Source organism: Lolium rigidum, chromosome 1, assembly GCF_022539505.1.
Source record: "Lolium rigidum isolate FL_2022 chromosome 1, APGP_CSIRO_Lrig_0.1, whole genome shotgun sequence".
In the NCBI taxonomy this organism is placed as follows: Eukaryota; Viridiplantae; Streptophyta; class Magnoliopsida; order Poales; family Poaceae; genus Lolium; species Lolium rigidum.
This window is the reverse complement of record NC_061508.1, coordinates 30,577,830-30,597,459: the sequence shown is the minus strand read 5'-3', so window position 1 is coordinate 30,597,459 and position 19,630 is coordinate 30,577,830. Positions and strand designations below refer to the sequence as shown.

General features: G+C 43.5%; 1 protein-coding gene across 1 annotated transcript; it reads right to left on the bottom strand.

Moving 5' to 3' along the window:
* Positions 1-1,729: 1,729 nt before the first annotated feature.
* LOC124685154 (two-component response regulator ORR22-like) lies at positions 1,730-5,720 on the bottom strand. The gene is made up of 5 exons (XM_047219480.1): positions 5,568-5,720; positions 5,033-5,449; positions 4,837-4,913; positions 2,228-3,298; positions 1,730-2,065 (listed from the first exon to the last, which is right to left on the bottom strand). The coding sequence occupies exons 1-5, from the start codon at positions 5,662-5,664 to the stop codon at positions 1,994-1,996; spliced, it is 1,734 nt and encodes a 577-aa protein (XP_047075436.1). The 5' UTR covers positions 5,665-5,720; the 3' UTR covers positions 1,730-1,993.
* Between the last annotated feature and the right edge of the window lie 13,910 nt (positions 5,721-19,630).

Sequence of the window (19,630 nt, the reverse complement as noted above, 5' to 3'; positions counted from 1 at the left end):
ACAACTTCATTTATCATGACTTCATATCAATAGGTGCAGTACATCATGACACGAAAACATTATTGGGGCATCTAATAAAGGGTGTTCGGCGTCGCTCCCTCCCCTGGGCGACACGGGCGGCGGAAAATCACGCCGGCCACCACCACTGCCTCCTCTGCCGCCGTCGGTGGTCTCCGCCGGGCAAAGCCCGCGCGGAGCCGGCGGCGACAGGCCCTGTTTTCTCTCCGGCCGGCGGAGGCGTGCTCGCGGGAGGGGGAGCCCGCGGCGGCGGGAGGCTGCCCAAGCTCTTTCTCATGGAGGAGGTGCGGCGCTGGGGGGCTGCCGTGCTGGAGGTCGCAGCGGTGGAAGCCTGTGGTGGCCCGGGGCTCTACGGCTGGCGGCTACGAGGCAGGCCCAATCTAGGCTCTACTTGGGCCTGGCGGGCCGCGGCCATGGTGGTTGTTGGGCGGCTGGTCTGCTGCTTGGTGACCGGATCGGGTTCTATAGGAGGCTTTCCTCGCGCATGGTTTCGTGTGTGAGGCGTGGAGTGGTGGCATCCTCGGCGGGGCGTCGATTCCCGGTCGGTTGCTTGAGCGGAAGGAGGTTTTGTTCGGGGGCAACGAGGAGGCCCCATGAAAGGCGAGCGGGCATGTCCTGCGCAAGGTGGCGAGGGGGCTGCCTATCGGGGAAGGTAATCTCCTCCTGCTGGCGTGCTGCAGTGGCGGACGAGGATGCCGGGGCAGCGGCCCTGGAGCGGCGGATTCAGAGCGGCGGCTGCAGCTTGGGCGTTGCCGGGTATGGCGTTTGCCTACCACTGCGTGAGGAGCATCGGTGAAGATGTCTGGCGGTGGTGATTGGTGGTTGGCGGCAGAAGTAGACTGACCATCTTGCTTCTCGGTGCTTCGAACCAGAACTCGCGCCCTGCTACACCGTCTCGGGTGTGTTCCCTCCCCCGACTGCCCGTTCTGCCTAGGGACTGTGGAAAACATCTCACACCTATTCGTCTGCTGTCCTCGCCTCGGACCTCTATGGAACATCGTCTCTCCCTCGTTGCGACCCCGGGACGGCGCTGACCTACCAGCTCTCCTTGATGGCCTCTCCAAGGATCTACCACGAATGCACATCAAGGCACGCAACACCGCCATCCTTGCTCTCCTTTGGTCCGTTTGGAAGTCGCGGAACAAGATGATCTTCGACGCTGACCCCTTCTCTACTACCCGAGTTGTTACTATGGTCGTTGACCACCTACACCTTTGGACCGTCCGCGCCTCGCCTAGGGTAGACACGGGTCCCCTGCTGGCCTGGTGCCAGTCCATCTCTTAGCTTCCCCCTGCTCCCACCACCACCCCCTGTAAACCCCCCTTCCCCTCGGGCGCGGTATGCCGCCCGGACCCCCCCCCCCGAGGGTCAACACTTGTATTCGATTTATTGTTTTGATAAATACATGAGTTCAGGTGGGCAATCGCCCCCCGTTGATTCCTCAAAAAAAAAAAATCTATTTTTACCTGACACATCACAAGTCCATTGTTTTATTTTGAGACCTGAACGTGCGTACTTGGCACGGCTGTTTTAGAACGTGTCAAACTGGACCAGCGCCGTTACGTAACTCTTAATGTTTTGTTATATCATAGCCATAGATTTTAGATTTAACTATTAAAATTAATTTAAGTGATGTGGATTAATGTGGCTTCTCTATTTTAGTTTCATATTTTGCTTTTAGTATATAATAGATAGATATGTTACACCATACGAAATCTGGCACATGTTTCGTTAGATATGGGGCTGAGGTTACAGGAATATATTTCGCTTCTTGGTGATGATCTGAGCATAATCACTTTCAATACCTACTTTATAGGAGAAAGTACAGATTAGTACAAGCCATTGAATCCATAGCTAGCTATCAGAATTCAGAAATATCCAGTGTACACAAGCCTAGCTGATAAATACCCCTAAGCATAACTGTACAGTCTCCTCTTGTCTGTGGAGGACTAGCCTAAATAATACTCCCCAGCTGTCATATGCAGGCACCAAGTGGAAAAAGTTCACACCCCAGGTCGTTATCCGCGAACGGCACATCATCATTCTCCTGCGATGAAATCAGAATAAGGCTTCAGAAATATCACGATTGCAATTTTAGATATAGGTAACTATGCTTTGATCAGTGCCAATGATTTGAAATAAAATATCCATGCAAATCATAGAATCTTAAATATAAGAAATAAGAGACTAACAGAACTGATGTTCTTACCACTTTTATTATGGAATTGAGAAGGCCATCAAAACTGCAGCTACTAGAATTAAATCCACCCTGCAGCTTTGAGATTCCGAAATCATACACATCATTCTGTTCAGGCACACTGGCACCACCATTGTAGTTAAAACTTCCATTAACCATTTCATCCATTCCATGTCTAGAATTGCTTGCAACTCCAAACTTTAAGTATTTTGAATGTCTCCCGGTATCAGAAAGAAGCAGCATTGTACTGCCAGAAGAACGAGTTCCACACTTGCTCCGGTCAGCTGCTATAAGGCTCTCATAAGGGAGAACTGTCACTCTTTCTGGAAACTTCCCCTTTTGGTCCATATCTTGTTCTGGAACCACAAAGCTAGCATCCAGTTTTGTCGTGCTGACATCAACAAACGGGATATGTAATGGTAACTTGTTGACAGAAAATCCATCATCAATTGGAATAGCACACTGCTGGGATATACTAGAATCCTGCAAATTAGGGGAAAGCCCAACAGACCTTTCAAGCAGTCCTGAACTTGCAGATGGTATTCTTATTGATGAATGGGCTCCAACTTTGATCTGTGTGCACTCCAAAAGCTCTACTGGTGGAAATGAACTGCTTGTAACTCTTTGGAGAGTGCCCGACATTGTGTTAGCCAGAGCACTACCAGAAAAGAAAGAAGACAGATCACTGGTTTCTTGAGGGATCCACTTCTGTTGGAGCTGGGGCTGCACAAGGGGCGCGGTCAAGCCTTGCGCCAAATTGGCTTGGTTTTTTTCTTGTAAGTTTGCAATGTGGAACTTATTTGTATCGCCCATGCAATGGCTTACTGCACCATTGCTGCTAGCACACTGAATTGCCTTGGAAGGAGCAAGGTCCTCAAGCCCAAATGCTGCTGCACCAACACCACTTAGAAGTCCATGTGGATTGAAAGATGGAATGCCAGCAGAAGAGGCAAAAGGTTGATAATTATGAATCCCTTCAAATGCTCCCATGTGCAAAAAGGGATCTCTACCTCCAAAAGCAGCAGCAATGCTAGCTTGCTGTGACGCCACAACACTTAGCCGTCTGAGGTATAGCCTGTACTTCTGCATGGTGTGTAAAGACAATTAATTAGGCATGGAGGCAAGTATGTACTCAGAAAATAACAATTCAAATATTCCATGCATGGGATATATAATTATAAAAAGTCCGAAAAATAAGATATACAGTCGTAAGATAACCACTTCCTTGTTTGGCATGGTGATTTATTCTTGCTGAACTAGTACATGAAAGCTCTACATGATAGAGAGAATGTGGGGATTTTGCTTTTAGCGTAGGCTTGCAAATAATTTTTATATCTGACAATTTTGAAGACACAAAGCTGTTCCATTTTCTCGAGAAAAACTTTTAACAAAGTGGTCAGGACTATTAGCAGTGTATTCCTTCTAGCCGGTTTGTAGAAGTAATACTATGTAGCCAAATTAGAAATTATACAGTAAAATTGTAATGAACCACGTATTAATTTGACTTACTCAAATTTAATCTACTAGTCTACATGGCTGGAGTAATAAAATAAGCAAACATCAATTTACATTGGATATGTCCATTTCAGGTTTGTGAAAAGTTGAGTATGATTGAGCAGAATGTTTTTTTTATAATTTTGCTCAAAACCAACTGAATATATGCAACATCAAAGAAATCGGAGTGTGCAATGAAACTACAAAATTTCATTACTTAACCCATTTTGCAAGGGCACTACGATCGCGTCGTAATAACACAATATTTACTATAAAAAAACAGCAGGCCATTAATACCAAATTAAGTTCTGCTCTGCATTCTGCAACCCTGGAACACTCTTTTATTTCACCCAGGACAATACGAATATCATAGTTGAGCCTGGGCCCCTCGTCAAGTTTTCTTTTAAATATGATTATTTTTTACCCCAAGTACATACACACCTTAACTACATACCTGCAATTATTTGATAATATATTAGTTTAAGGGCTACATAAAAAACTGAAATGTTGTTCTATATAAGATGCACTGTTTGATATTGTAGACCCATATTTTTTTTCACAGCCAACAAATGAAATCATCTTTTTTTTCGAAATGGGGAAAAAAAGCCCCAGCCTCTGCATCGATCGATGCATACAACTTTTTATTGCATTATTAAAGTATGGACATGCACAAAAAATTTACAGATCACGGGTCACTCAATGTCTCCATAAAAACTAGCCAAAAGAAAAAGAACGGAAGCACACAAGGCACCACAAGATCTTCATGTGAGTCGCCTCTCAGAACGCCAACCGCACTGGTTGTATATATCCCGTGCTACCGTCGCCAAATGGTTGCACCCAATATCCATGTCCTTTTAGTTTTTACAGGTATTATTGAAATTTACTGGTATCATGTACATATGGATTTTGTTTCAAATTTTCTGACCCTTCAAAATATGTTTTTTTTCAAAATTTGAAAATAATGAGACCCGAGGAGCCGAGGCTCTCTTCAGGACAATAAGGATACAGTTGCAGATAATATTAGTCATAATTCTGTATAAATATAACTTTGTTCGCATCACATGCTCATGAATGAAGAAAAGGCATTCAAAGAGTTAATAGTGGAAGTAAATGACATGCTGCCGTACCTGCAGATGACTCGCAACATTTTCCCTAGTGAGCTTCTCCACGTTCATAAGGTCGAGTATTCTTTTCGGTACAGCTTCTGCATCAAAACATGCATCAAAACAGTAAGAGAAAAGGACACGGCATAAATGAGTTGCTGCAAACCTGCAAGCACATTTAACTGAAAGCAAAAGGCAACGCGGGGGAGCGTTTTCTTACTATCAATTCCGAGATGGTTGACAGCCGCAACAAACTTTCGATGCAGCTCAACTGACCACACAACTCTTGGCTTCTTCGACCCCGAGGGCTCATCGTTGTCGTGAGCATCGTTGTCGTCGCCTTCGTCTTCCTCTTCACTATGTGGTTCTTTCCTCTTCTTGCTGGCTCTGTTACCCTGGTCAGAGGACCCAGAGGTAACCTGGCTGAGCCCATGGTACGAATCTGTGGTGGGATTCTTGCTGTATTCCTTGCAGAAATCAAGATTATTATTGGTTTCACGGTTACTGAACTTCCTCCTCACAACATGCTGCCAGACGTTCCGAAGCTCTTCGATGCGAACGGGTTTTAGGAGATAGTCACAGGCACCATGAGTTATCCCCTTCAGTACAGTTTTTGTCTCGCCATTCACCGATAACACTGCATGAGTTGAATGGTACTTCATTAGCATCCATGTTTCAAACATGGAAACACCATTAATCTACGATAAGTACTACCAATAATTAGCAGTGGGCGAAATAGGAGCTATTCGACTTACTGATGACAGGGAGGTCCATTTCAAGCCCAACGAGCTCGAGGAGCTTGAAGCCGTCCATATCAGGCATATGGACGTCGCTGATAACCAGGTCAAACATGTCCTTGTTCTCCCTTAACAGCTTGAGTGCAGTAATAGCCTGGTTGGTTGTTGTGACTGTCAAGGAGGTACAAGGTGAGTTTACAATTGTTGAAAGCAGAGGATGCACAATTAGTAAATATTGCATTCATCATAAGACATCCAACATTTTCTGAAGTTAACTATAGAATTCAGGAGTATCGGAAAACATCTGCAAAATATGTGCTTGTAATGTACATGTCAGACCATGACAGAAGTTTTTTACTCTGCATGTGGAAACCCTTGCAACTACAGAAGCATTTAAGCAACAGTCATTACTCAGTACCAATGCAGTGCACTATATAGTAATACAATGCAAATATGAGAACAAACTGTCCGGACAAAACATAAGTAACAGCAGGCGATTGACAAGAGAAAACACACTTAGCTCCAGGTAATATGGCCTATAAGAAAAATGAGGTTTCTCACAAAAACACACATACTGAAGTGCAAGCAGGGACTGACCATGATACTGGCAGCGGCGAAGGAGGCCCTCCAGAACCTTGAGGCACACCCGGTCATCGTCCACGGCGAGGACCCGCATGCCGACGGGGAACTGATCCCTCTCCATCCCCATCAATCTTTTCCTTGGCTCCATCATCATGGCGTCCAGAAGCATCCCAGTTGACCCAGTTCACAGCACCTTAACAACTCTTTTTGCACTAGCGACTACACTGGAACAGCTCCCGAACACCTTCCAATCAGCTCAACTGGAAGCAAGAACCCCAACCCTGAGACAACAGCTCCCAATTGACCCAATTCCCAGCAAGAAACCGGAGCCTATTTGGGCACAATCGAGCAACCCTGACAGAGAAGTTAATGGCGGCCAAGAGCAAGAGAGGACACTTTCCTCAAGCCCTCCGCATCAACACCACCTGAAGACAGAAGGGAAAGCGCTACCCACTACCTGTAGCCGAAATTACCCCGGGAAGAATAAATGATTTGCAAAAGGAAAGAAAGCAGCTGGTGGATTTGGATTTTTTTTTTTTTGAGATATAGGTGGATTTGGATTTTGGAACAACAGTGAAGACGAGACGAGACGAGACTGGAGGAGAAGCCTTCAAGAACAAACGAACGAACCCACTAGTCTACTACTGCTCCACCTTCATTATTGAAGCCGAGAAGAGGTTGGGAAAGCAAAAGCCTAAAAGGAAAAGCAAAGGACACACACACACGCACAGAGAAGTTTGGGGGGAAAAAAAGCAGAGACAGATAGTGACACTCCAGGTGACCAAGCAAGCAAGCAAGACCCTGTGCTCAGCTCAGCTCAGCCACACCAAGCAACCAAGCCCCAAGCCGGGAGAAGATGATGGAGAAGAAGCCAAAAACCACAACCGCAGCGCACTCGAGACGGGTGTTGTTTGGGGAGGTTGAAGAGGCAGGGAGGCGAGCAGAGCGAGATGGCGATGGAAAGCAAAGTTTTGGACTCATAGTGGCTGAATTTATAGGGGGTCAGAGCGGCAACGCATGGTGACAAGGCTCCTGCATATGGCGCAAGATTACAAAGAGGAGCTGTGGGACCTACAGCGCACAATCTTCCAAGGCAGTTGGGGAAGCTTGCTCTTTTTTTCACCCCTTTTTCATTCCCTTTTGATTTACACCACGCTGTTTTTACATTTACTATCGGGTGAAAAACTGAACGCTAAAATCTAAAAGGGTGCTGCAAGAGATTTTTTTTGTTTGTTTAGGTTGCTCACCACATACACCATGTGGTAGGGTGCTGCAAGAGATGAAGAATATATGTTACTATTGGTGTGGGACAGAAATGTTGTACCATTTTCTCTCCATATTTTTATGTTATTAACATTGATACATAATTATGGTGTCCTCTACTTCGCTCTATTATTTTCTACATCCCTACATTGGGAAGTACTTTTCCACACTACATTTTGTTCAACTAACAACATAAATTTTGCTACATAAATATAAACTATGGTCTAAAATGTGAGAGCATCTCTAGCAGTAGCCCTTAAAATGGGCCCCTAAACAACTTTTAGAATTTGACCCCAATTTCACTTATGTTGCCTCCATTTTCTCTGCGGTTTAATTGACACATAGGACTCACATGTCAATGAGTTTTCTTTTCTCTTTTTGTTTTGTTTTGTTTTTGTTCTCCCCTTCTTCCTACGTGGCAGAGCTGCATCGCGGGTGTAGGCGACACGTCGAGCATCATCGTCTGTGGGTAGGACCTCGTGGATGGTCGAGCTTGGGAGAGAGGCGATTCTCTATCTCTTGTAAAAAAAAGGTTTGCCCTTATCCAGGAAGGTGTCAAATTTATTAGTGAAAACCTCTAAAACCATACAAGGGTATGGGATAAAAGAACACCAATAATACCATGGGGCCAAACCCACTAAAGATCCAAAAACTGCGCTTCACAGAGATGAAGACGCCGGTGCTCCAGGCTCCACAAGACTACACGCGCCAAAAGGAGACACATCGACGATCAACATCGAGAGTAACCTTGTCGTCCACACAACACAAGGTCAAACACTTACGTTACACAATTCTTGGGGCCACTGTTCCAAATTCCATCTCGAGTTGCAACGCCACACGACCTAGCTATCCGCAGCCCAAGCTGCACATGGCAACTACCCATAGACTACGACCTTCACATCACGCCAGAGGCCATCGCCTCAACATATGCAGTTCACCCCCTCTGAAACGTGTCCACCGAGCCGACAAAAAACTTCGCTGCAATAGCGATACAAAATTGCCATCCAAGCCATGGCCACTTTTTTTTCGAAATGGGAGCATCGCCCCAGCCTCTGCATCAAATGATGCACACGGCTTTTACTTTATTAAAAAGTGCAAGTATAATGTAGCAAAAGTTTACAATCATGGATCAGCTAAGGTCGATACATGAATCAACCACGAAACATCGAGCGCATATAGAAGCTATCCATTTGATATTCTACTAATATGACGCCATCCAAGTAGCCTGGAAAAAGAAGTCCTGAGCAACCGTCAGCAGCCGGTTGCATCCAGTAACCATATCCTCCCGCTGATCCTCCGGGAGTAAGAGAGCCCATAGTTGAATCCAGTGCGCAGCTCGACGAATAACCTGCAAAAAATTGGTAGACTTCTGCTTGTTAAAGACCATATCATTTCGACATGTCCAAATGGACCAGCACAAAGCTGAGATACCAATTCTTATCCTAGCCTTATCATGCTTGCTCACACCATTTAACCATTTACCAAACATGTTAGTAATATTTGAAGGGACTGGAATATTATATGCAAAATAAATCATAGGCCATACAATCTTTGCAAAAGGACAAGCAAGAAACAGATGCTCAACAGTTTCATTGGAATCACAAAAACAACAATTTTGACAACCATTCCAATTCCGTTTTGCCAAATTATCTTTAGTTAACAAGATTTTATTATGCAAGAACCACATAAAAATTTTAATTTTCAAAGGAACTTTAATCTTCCAAAGATATTTACGAAGAAATCTAGTATGTCCATTCATCAAATCAAGATACATAGATTTAACCGTAAAAAGACCTGAATCGGTTAGTCTCCATATGAATCTATCCGATTCCTGTGATAAATTAACTGTAATTAGGCGTTGGCATAGATGTCACCATTCATTCCATTTGTGATCATTCAAACCCCTCCTAAAACATATATTAAGAGGAATCTGAGTAAAAACGGTCGAAACCAACACATTCTTATGTTGAACAATATGGTACAGAGATGGGTACTGTTGTGCCAGGGGCATACTGCCAAGCCAAATATCCTCCCAAAACCGCACCGTTGAACCGCTGCCCACTTTGAAAGAACCTCTAGCAAAAAAATCTTGTTTTACCCGCATAAGACCTTTCCAAAAGTGAGAATCCGTAGGTTTAACTTCGACCTGAGCTAGCGTTTTATTCTTAAGGTACTTATTGTGTAGTAATTGTTGCCACACACCATCCTCCGTAAGTAGTTTAAACAACCATTTGTTGAGTAAACACTTATTCTTTAGCTCTGTCCAACAAACTGTTGCACACCATGGTTTCTGAGGCTGTAGCCTCGACACACAACTATCATCCACTCAGAGCCGCTGCTCCGGTGTTCACCAACCTGACGAGAATAGAAACATGTACCAACAACCAAATGCAGCATGTACCGAGCTTCATTGTGGTTCCCTGGCTAGCTGCAACGAGATTTTCTTCTTAATTACGCAGATCGATCGATCGATGGATGTCTAGGCCTCTAGGGGCACGCAAGGCCAGCCTACGGGGAGATCCTAGCGGGAGGTACGTCGATCCGATCTCTCCGCAGTGAGGAGGGAGTTACTGAAGCTGAGATGGGATCAGGCTTTTATGTATCTGGCGCTGATCAGGCGAGTTCATTTTTGAACCGTTCGTCGTCCTTTGCAAACGACACAGTTTGACTTGATCGAGGATAACACATTCGACCTAGCTTTTGATTGATTGTCAAGGAACACGGAGCCGAGGATAATTGCAGATGATCAATTTTGATCAGAGATAAGGCCTGATCAGCGCCAGATACATAAAGCCTGATCCATTCAGAGCTTTATTAACGCCCTGCTCAATGCGGAGCGATCGGATCAATGTATACTGTACCTCCCGCTAGGATCTCTATTGATCTGTCTAGTTAAGACGGAAATCTAGTTGCAGCTAGCTAGGGAACCATAATTAAGCTCGGTATATGCTGCAGAGTAGCGTGTGGTACGTGCCGAGTGCACGAGCTAGCCCAGAACTTAATTGGTAACCCTATACTTCCTGGTGAACTTAATGGCCCTAACTAAACTATTCCTAGATGCTAATTTGCTAATGCATATGCCACGGTCTACTGTTTAAACTCCACAGTTCGTACGCCCGCGCGCCTGCAACGCTGTCCTAGCTCTAGGACGCTGACCAGGGGCAGGTGTTCATTAGTGTTTTAGTTACTACTACCAGGCAATTGATGTAACCAATGGTACAGTACTACAGTGAGATACTAATCGATCAAGTGTTTGTAGATGTTTGTTATGTGTACACACCGGACGATCTTGCTAGGGTGTGCGTCTGAACATTTCCAAGTGTTTTGTATATCTGTCAAATGTCAATGACCATTTCGAAACGTTCAGTATAATACCATCCGTGTCACTCACGTGTTGAGCCGTCACGCATTTTTATGAGAGACTTTCAAACGATGGCTCAGTTTGTGTACCTTTCGAATCATACCACCATTTTTCTTAGTTCTTCATAAATTATAGTATGAAGTGCCATTCTAAATTGTTTTATCATAAATTTGTATTTGTTCCTTGAGAAACACCAATTATATGACCGTAGACGCCCACCACCTCTACTTGCAAACAATCACACGACATCTACCAAAGACTGAAGTTGAGGATGAAGGTTGAGAACCTCACTGCTGATGCCTTGTATTGACGGGAATGTCATCTCTCCCTCTGTAGGAATATCCGAGAGATACATATAGTATCAAACTCAGGGTCCCGATCCCCAGTGGATTAAGGGTAAAAGTACTCTCCGAAGTCCTAAACATCCAACCATATGTCGGATCTCGACAATGACTGTGTACTGTTCAACATGTTTTTTTTGCGGGGTACTGTTCAACATGTTAGTATGAACTAATATAGATAGATCTTCACATGAAAGAGAATAGATCACCTCGAGCCATCTCGGGCGCGTTTGATAGGCTGCACTCAATTTGGGGCTCGAGGGTCACTACAAAGTTTTCGAATTATTGCAACAAAAAATTGTCGCGATACAAACATAATTGTGGGAATAGGTGTCATTCGCCAGAAAACCGGTTTCATTGCAAGTTGTTGCGATAGGTTGCGTGGTATTAGGCTATCGTCAAAAAAATCGGTTTCATCGTAACACGCCTGCTTGTTGCAACGAGCGCGAGGCGTGCCGCCACTTTCCCGTGGTAACAACCTGCGATATTGCAATAAATTTGCGCTATTGCAGCAACCCCAAAGTTGTTGCCATTCGTTGTTTGTGGCATAGACACTCACTTCGCCTTTGTTGCAATAGTTGCTTGTGGCATAGACATTCTCCTTTTCGTGGGGACAAACGGTAATCGCAATGGGAAATATGCTTGTTGCTAGATGCTTTTTCCACAACATGCATTTTGTGTCGCCATAGCCTACCTCAAACAAATATTATTCATGGCGGTAAATAGTAATTTCAACGGGCTCTATCTCAACAAAATATATTTTTGTGGCTCCAACTAAGTATCCATGAGTGAAATTTGCATGGGTAAAAGCGGTTGCAACAAAATTCACATCTCGTCACAACTGCCTATCCTAACTAAACTTGTATTGTTGCGTCAAGTAGATACCTCCACAGGCAACATTTTTATAGAGACAACTTGTTACGAAAAGATCACATTTCGTTGCAACCGGTTGTTTCAACCAAATAAATATTTTATAGCGACAAATAGGTATCTCCACGGGTAAACTTTTGGTGTCAAATCTCGGTTGCAACAAGCCCTTTTTTGTCGCGCAAACAACCTATCACAACAGCCGTAATGCAGGTTGTAACAACCTATTTCAACTAAATAGGTAGGTGTGGCGACATCGAATTGACGCACACATTGCTTTAGCGTGGCAATACTCTTTTCTGGAAATAAAAAAATACCGCAATTGACTTACATGATTCAAACCATGCATATAATCTGTAGATTCATAAAAATCAAATCATAATTCGAATAGCAAATTTCCATCAAATGAAACTCAAATATAGTTTAGCAATCATTCAACATGCTTAATGTGTCATCCTAATTAAGTGCTAAGACTAAATTGTCTGTGTTCTAGAGTGCAGTCCATTTATCCATGGTCTAGAGTGCAGTACATTGTTTTTGTTCCTACAGTGAAGAAATCAAAACAAACCTCATTATCTCTAGTTAAACAAAACATACACCGTTAAATTATTCCAGCCAAATTGTAATTTTCATTTTCAGCGTACAGTAGTGCAAGCAACTAGGAATATATATGCACATTATGAAATCCATGGAAGTATGAAATCAAGGTCAACATGAAGACAAAGCAATGATCTGACTTACCAGTGCTCGAAACTGATTATTTTTTGCAGCGTTCCCGGGCACATTTGAATAAAACATATTTTACTTCGCACCTGTACAAGGACTAGGGGTCGATATAACAATATTTTACAAGTTTGGAGTAATATTTTCTTTGTCACGGCTCCTTTTAGGCAACTGCAAATATAAGTGCACTTTCAGCAGTTCAAGTAAGGAACATAAATCTTGCAAGTTATCCATAATATGACTACATTCACCTGTTGGTTTGCCAGCTGCAGGCTCAGTTTTGTAAAATTTGCCATCATGTCTTTTTCAAATTGCTATTTTGAACTTCGCTCTGATTCCAGCAATCTTTAACTCTCATCATGTTCTTCTTATAACCTCTGCTCAAGGATTTCTCTCTCAGCATGCTCCATGCTTTAGATGATCTTAGGGGACCTTAGGAATGAATCTTCTAAAAGTGCTAACATTTTTAAAGAACATGATAAAATGTGGGATGATAGAAGAATTCAAAAAAGGAATTTAAAGAAGGTGATAAAGTTTTATTGTACAACTCTTGTTTAAGATGGTTTGCAGGGAAAAGAAAGTCGAAATGGGAAGGACTGTATGAAGTGGAAGAATCCTACAGCTCTAGAGATGTGAAGTTGAGAGGAAAGAAATGTGCATCATGGATTGTAGATGTATAATGTCTGAAGCACTATCTGGCCGAGGAACTAAACTCTGTTGAGGTAATCCTAACCATCTCGGCTGAAGAAGTGATTGAGCTAAGGTATTGGTTTCAATAGTCACTTGGTTTTACTTGGTTTCTTTGCATCACATTTATTCGCCTTAACACTTGGTTTCTCCGTCATTCCATTTTTCCCCTATATTTTCTCTCAAATTTGGCACATGTTTTTGGTTGGTATAGGCGCGCTGTACATTCGACATGACCATACCACCACCCATTAAAACCTGTGTTGCTTTTCAATTTCTTCATTTTTCGATCAAGTAGTTGTTACGGTCAGGCTGTATCGTTGGACCTTGACTGTACAACTGCTCATTAAAAACTCTATTACCTTTCGCCCTTTTTCACTTTTCATTTGAGCAAACGCTACGGTCATGTCGTACAGTTGACCTTGACAGTACCACTTCTGGTTAGACTTACGTATGGTTCGACTTTGCCATTTTTATTTTGGTACGAGTGATCGGTATGATGGCACGTACCCATACCACAGATCGTTAAGTTTTCTTTCAATCTTGCTTATATTCACTATTTCTAAAAAAATTTGGTCGGTAACACCACAGTACAGACGCGTGGTACGTGCACGGCCACCAATACCGATGGTCTTTAAAGACCCAAATCGCCTTTTTCAAAACATGATTTCTTTAATCGCTTTTTCTCATCTCATTTTCCTCTTTCACCTAATCTCCCGAGAATTGGGGATGGTAACCTAACCCAGATTTTACAAGGGGTCTTATTTCTCCGCTAGATCCAATCACCATGATGGAGCAACCTTTCTACGTCAAGCAGATCTAGATGAAGAAAACCACCGAGATAGGAAGGGAGATCAAACCTTTGAAGATCAAGGAGGGGGAACCGTGAAGCCCGAAACCAATCAAGGTGACTCCATTATATTACCAAACTCGGAAGACATGTTCCCACAAAGCCTAGATGTTTGAGGCACATTAATACTGAAGAGAAGAAGGGTTATTCTCGAAACAAATATAGATATGATCTCAAAGAATCTTCTTCAAAACCTCTTCCGGCACCATCCCCACCCGAACATAAGAAGGTGCAACCAAATGAGATTAAGGAAAAGATCACCAAACTCGAGAATTTTTCTAAGGCTTCTGTTAATACTATTTGGAGAAGGGTAGATGCCTATTAGATGATGAGCAAAGACCTTGAGAACAAGGTCGGTGACATCAATATGATGGAAATCCTCCCCGAATTTGTTATTGAGATGGCAGCAGAAAATAAGGAAATTTTGAATATTGTGCAGAAGTAGTAAGCCACAACAATAGAGCTTTCTTCTCATTTTGCATGTATTGCTCAAGAATGCATTTGGAAGGAAAATGAAGAAGAAGGCAATTCACATCTGCCTAAGGAAAACTAGGTACTCTCGGAGAATTATCTGATCCTAACTATCTTGATTCCAAGTTTGGAAGCTTACTAAGACCTTGTAATTTTACTGCTTTAGCATGTTTACTTTCGAGTATTGCATGATCAAATTGCATCATCATCTCTTTGAGAGCGGATGATTCTTATCCTTTGGGCTACAAGCCATTATTATATATGAAGAACACATTTTCTGATTGTTTGATTAGATGTTTGAACTAGGTTGAGTACTACTTCACTTGTACTTTGATGAGGATTTTATGATCTTCCTCACCATTAAGTTTATTTGGACATGTGTAGTATGATTAATGTCATGGGATAGACTCTGAGCTTGATTATCAAAAAAATAAAATGAAAGAAAGAACATGAAGCAAAAGAAAAATAAGTATAGGTTAAATCAAAACTCTAAGAATGAGTAAGAAGTTGAGGTAGATACTCAAATCACACACAGTGAATTGCTTCATACTCATCTTTGAAGTCGTACATTCGTCATAGATCTCTTTTACGTCTCCTCATACAATAAATTCAAGCATGTATAGTTCCTTGCATAGCTCTTAAGAAGATAGAAAAATAAGAGTCAAAATAATTGTGTCGTGACCAAGTAGACATGCTCGCAGCTACGAGAAAGACTAATAGAGACATCCAAGGTTCTGAATTCAAAATAGATGTGTGAATTTCAAAAAATGTTTGAGCTCGCCTCATCACGTGTAACATCCCAAAAATTTCAAAACAAAGAAAATGAATTTCCCTTTTTCCAAATTTTGGGACCAACAAAAAACTTTTATTAAATTTAGTTGGATACCTAGTGAGCATGCTTAATTCTTGTGCTATTGCCATGATTGTTTGTTGAAGTATTTTGAAATGATCTTAAACCCTAAACCTCACCCCTCTTTTCACCATCTAAGTCAAATTAAAATAAAAAGAAATTAAATAAGAAAAAGGCCTATGTGCCTATGGCTACTTTTGTAAAACTTTACCCTAGGCCTTTTTTACTTTGTTTGGAGGATTGGAAAAAAACTTCATAAACCTTACCTAGTACTTATCAAACCAAATCCAAGGTGAAACCAAAGAAAATAAAAAGAAAATAAAAAAGGCCATAGAGGCATATGAGAGTAATTAGCAAATTTATGAATTTGAGGATCTTGACCCTAAGACTTGTTGTGAATGGTTGGATCACTCCTCCATACCATTTCAACACTCAACAACATCAAATGGGTCAAGATAAATCAAATTAAAAATCAAATACAACATATGCATAGAGGTATATGTGGCACATAGCCATAATACCCAATTCTTGTCCTATGCACTCCTACCTTGCCCAAATGGTGTGAAACCATCTGTAAAACTAATCTCACACTAAATGGACCCTAGACCATGCCTAAGTGAAGCAAATAAAAATAAATTAAGAAATTAAGAAAAAATGCAATTCATCACATACATGTGTTTATGGCCATTTTTGCAAATCTTTGAACTAGACCTTTTGGAATGGTTCCAATGGTTTGGAAATGTTCCTAAATTAATAAGAATCACTTTTGAGTCAAGAAAAATCAAATCAAATAGAGAGAAATAAAATAGTGAGAAAATGCCATTTTCACTCACATACACTTTGGCCAACTTTTCAAATCTTTAACCAAGGCCACCTTTGCTTGTGCCATTGCTTGTGAAACACTTATATATCAAAAACAAACCCTTTGGCATCAAAGAAAGACAAATCAAATCAAAGGAAAATTCAAATCTCTCTCACATATGATAATGGTCACTTTGCCCTTTTATAAAATGTTACCCACTTTGCACCCCTGGTTTGGAATATTCTTAAACTAAACTTGACCAACTCTTGCCACCTCATCCAAGACCCATGTCAAGGTGAACCATTTTGGTGTTGACCATCAAGGTTGACTCTGCCTAGGTTGACCAGAATAGAGATGCCAAGTGGAGACTTTGAATCAAAGAGAAGATGAGCCTCTTTTTGAAATCTTGCAAACCAACACCAAATTGACCACCACCACCACCATTCTACTCCTCTATTTATATAAATGAGATGCACCAAAAAGAATTTCAAAATTTGACCAAAAGCTTCATGCGGCCATTTCATCGAACACTTGGCAGGCAACATTTTGCAAACCAAACACACCCTTTTACACAACAGATTTTTGACTAAACCCCTTTCCAAACTTGCTGATCATTGCTCTCCTATGTCCCCTGCATCATTCCCAGTACTTGCTTTGGATGATTAAAGTGAAGAGAAGGCAAAAAACCCTGCCATGCCGTGCACATGCCAACACACATGCACTCGATCTCTCTGGTCCTCTCCTATCCTTCTCACTTTGCCAAACTAGCTCTTCTCACTCTCCTACGCACGCCTGTACCCTCCCTGGCCGAAGAAACGCACGACATTGGCCAGAATTTGACACGCCCAGACGCGCCCATGCCAGCCACGGCGCGCCAGAGCGTGCACTGGCACGTCTCTGGACGCGCTAGTACACCACGTCGCCTGGTCGCTCTCGTCCTCCTCTCCCTCTCTCCTCTCGCACGCGCCATCACCGCACCACCAGCTACATGCTAGACAACCTCGCTAGCTCGCGCGTGCACCGTCGCCGTCGCCATGATCAAGAAACTTTGCCGCCAGTACCGTACCCGTCGCGCCATGATCGTGAGCCGTCCCCTGCTCCCTTCCCTGCGCCAGCTAGACGTTGAGAACCGCCTAGACGTCGCCTACCTCCTGCGCACCCTACCTTGCCCCTTCGCGCCCTGGAACGCCATCGCCGTCGACGACCTCCACGGCACCCTCGCAGCACCTCGAGCATCTATAAATAGAGCCATCCCTGCGCCTCCTTCTTCACACCAAACTCGCTCCTCTCCCTCCACTCGATCTCCTCGCACCCTCTCCGCTCCGCATTAGTGACCACCGCCGCCCAATCGCACGCCGGAGACCCGTGAGCCGCCGCAGATCAATCCATCGATTGACGCCTCCCCGAGCGACGCCGCCGGTACCAGTGCACTCCCCATCCTCGACAACCTCCTCCTGCATCATCGCCGACCATCGCCGGAGCCCCAGCTCACCGCCGACCCCCTACCTCCGCCGTGCCAGCGCCTCCCTCTCGTCGACGACGACGACGACGATCCACCGTTGGATCAACATCTAATCGCACGGCTCAAGTTAGAAGGTACCGATTCGGTGTTACACAGAGACTGACGCGTAGGTGATACGTCTCAAACGTATCGATAATTTCTTATGTTCCATGCTACTTTTATGATGATACTCACATGTTTTATACACATTATATGTCATTGTTATGCATTTTTCGGCACTAACCTATTGACGAGATGCCGAAGAGCCAGTTGCTGTTTTCTGCTGTTTTTGGTTTCAGAAATCCTAGTAAGGAAATATTCTCGGAATCGGACGAAATCAACGCCCAGCATCTTAGAATTCCACGAAGCTTCCAGAACACCCGAGAGGGACCAGAGGAGAGCCACAGGGGGCCCACACATGAGGCTGGCGCGGCCCAGGCCCTGGCCGCGCCCCCTATTGTGTGGCGGCTCCGTACCCCCTCCGACTCCGCCTCTTCGCCTATTTAAAGGTCCCTGACCTAAATCTTCGAGACGAAAAAGCCACGGTACGAGAAACCTTCCAGAGCCGCTGCCATCGCGAAGCAGAGATCTGGGGGACAGGAGTCTCTGTTCCGGCACGCCGCCGGGACGGGGAAGTGCCCCCGGAAGGCATCTCCATCGACACCACCGCCATCTCCATCGACGCTACTGTCTCCCATGAGGAGGGAGTAGTTCTCCATCGAGGCTAAGGGCTGTACCGGTAGCTATGTGGTTAATCTCTCTCTCCATGTACTTCAATACAATGATCTCATGAGCTGCTTTACATGATTGAGATCCATATGATGAGCTTGTAATCTAGATGTCGTTATGCTATTCAAGTGGATTTTACTTATGTGATCTCCGGAGACTCCTTGTCCCACGTGTGTAAAGGTGACGAGTGTGTGCACCGTGTGGGTCTCTTAGGCTATATTTCACGAATACTTATTCACCGAGTTATGATTTGAGTTGGATGTCTCTATGAAATTGTGGTGTGTTAGTACCTCCTATGAATGCTCACAGTGACAGCGTGGGGTGTTTATTAGTACTTGGGAATACATCTTTAAGGTTTGCCTACATGATGAATTAGTGTTCGTTATCTTGCCAGAGAGTAATTCAGAGTAGCATAGTGAAGTGCTTATATTTATATTCCTTTATGATTGCAATGTTGAGAGTGTCCACTAGTGAAAGTATGATCCCTAGGCCTTGTTTCCAAATACTGCAATCATCGCTTATTTACTTGTTTTACTCGCATCTTTACTTCTCGCAATATTACTACCATCAACTGCACGCCAGCAAGCTATTTTCTGGTGCCGTTACTACTGCTCATATTCATTCATACTACTTGTATTTCACTATCTCTTCGCCGAACTAGTGCACCTATACATCTGACAAGTGTATTAGGTGTGTTGGGGACACAAGAGACTTCTTGTATCGTGATTGCGGGGTTGCTTGAGAGGGATATCTTTGACCTCTTCCTCCCTGAGTTCGACAAACCTTGGGTGATCCACTTAAGGGAAACTTGCTGCTGTTCTACAATCCTCTGCTCTTGGAGGCCCAACACTGTCTACAAGAATAGAAGCACCCGTAGACATCAAGCACTTTTCTGGCGCCGTTGCTGGGGAGGAAAGGTAAAAGGCACTCACACTCCGGATCTCGGCAACTAAGCTATCTTCCGGCGCCGTTGTAAGTGCTCGAAGCTATTTCCTTTAGATCCTGCAATTGCATCTTTTTGTTTCTTGTTTTACACTAGTAAGGCATAATGGAA

What these genes read in the sequence shown, in the direction of transcription:
- LOC124685154 (XM_047219480.1), bottom strand. Translation starts at nt 5,664, where the DNA reads ATGTTTGACCTGGTTATCAGCGACGTCCATATGCCTGATATGGACGGC. An exon ending in CAACCATCTCGGAATTGATA is followed by an intron (nt 4,914 to 5,032) that starts GTAAGAAAACGC and finishes GTTTTGATGCAG; the next exon opens with AAGCTGTACCGAAAAGAATA. An exon ending in TCAATTCCATAATAAAAGTG is followed by an intron (nt 2,066 to 2,227) that starts GTAAGAACATCA and finishes ATTTCATCGCAG; the next exon opens with GAGAATGATGATGTGCCGTT.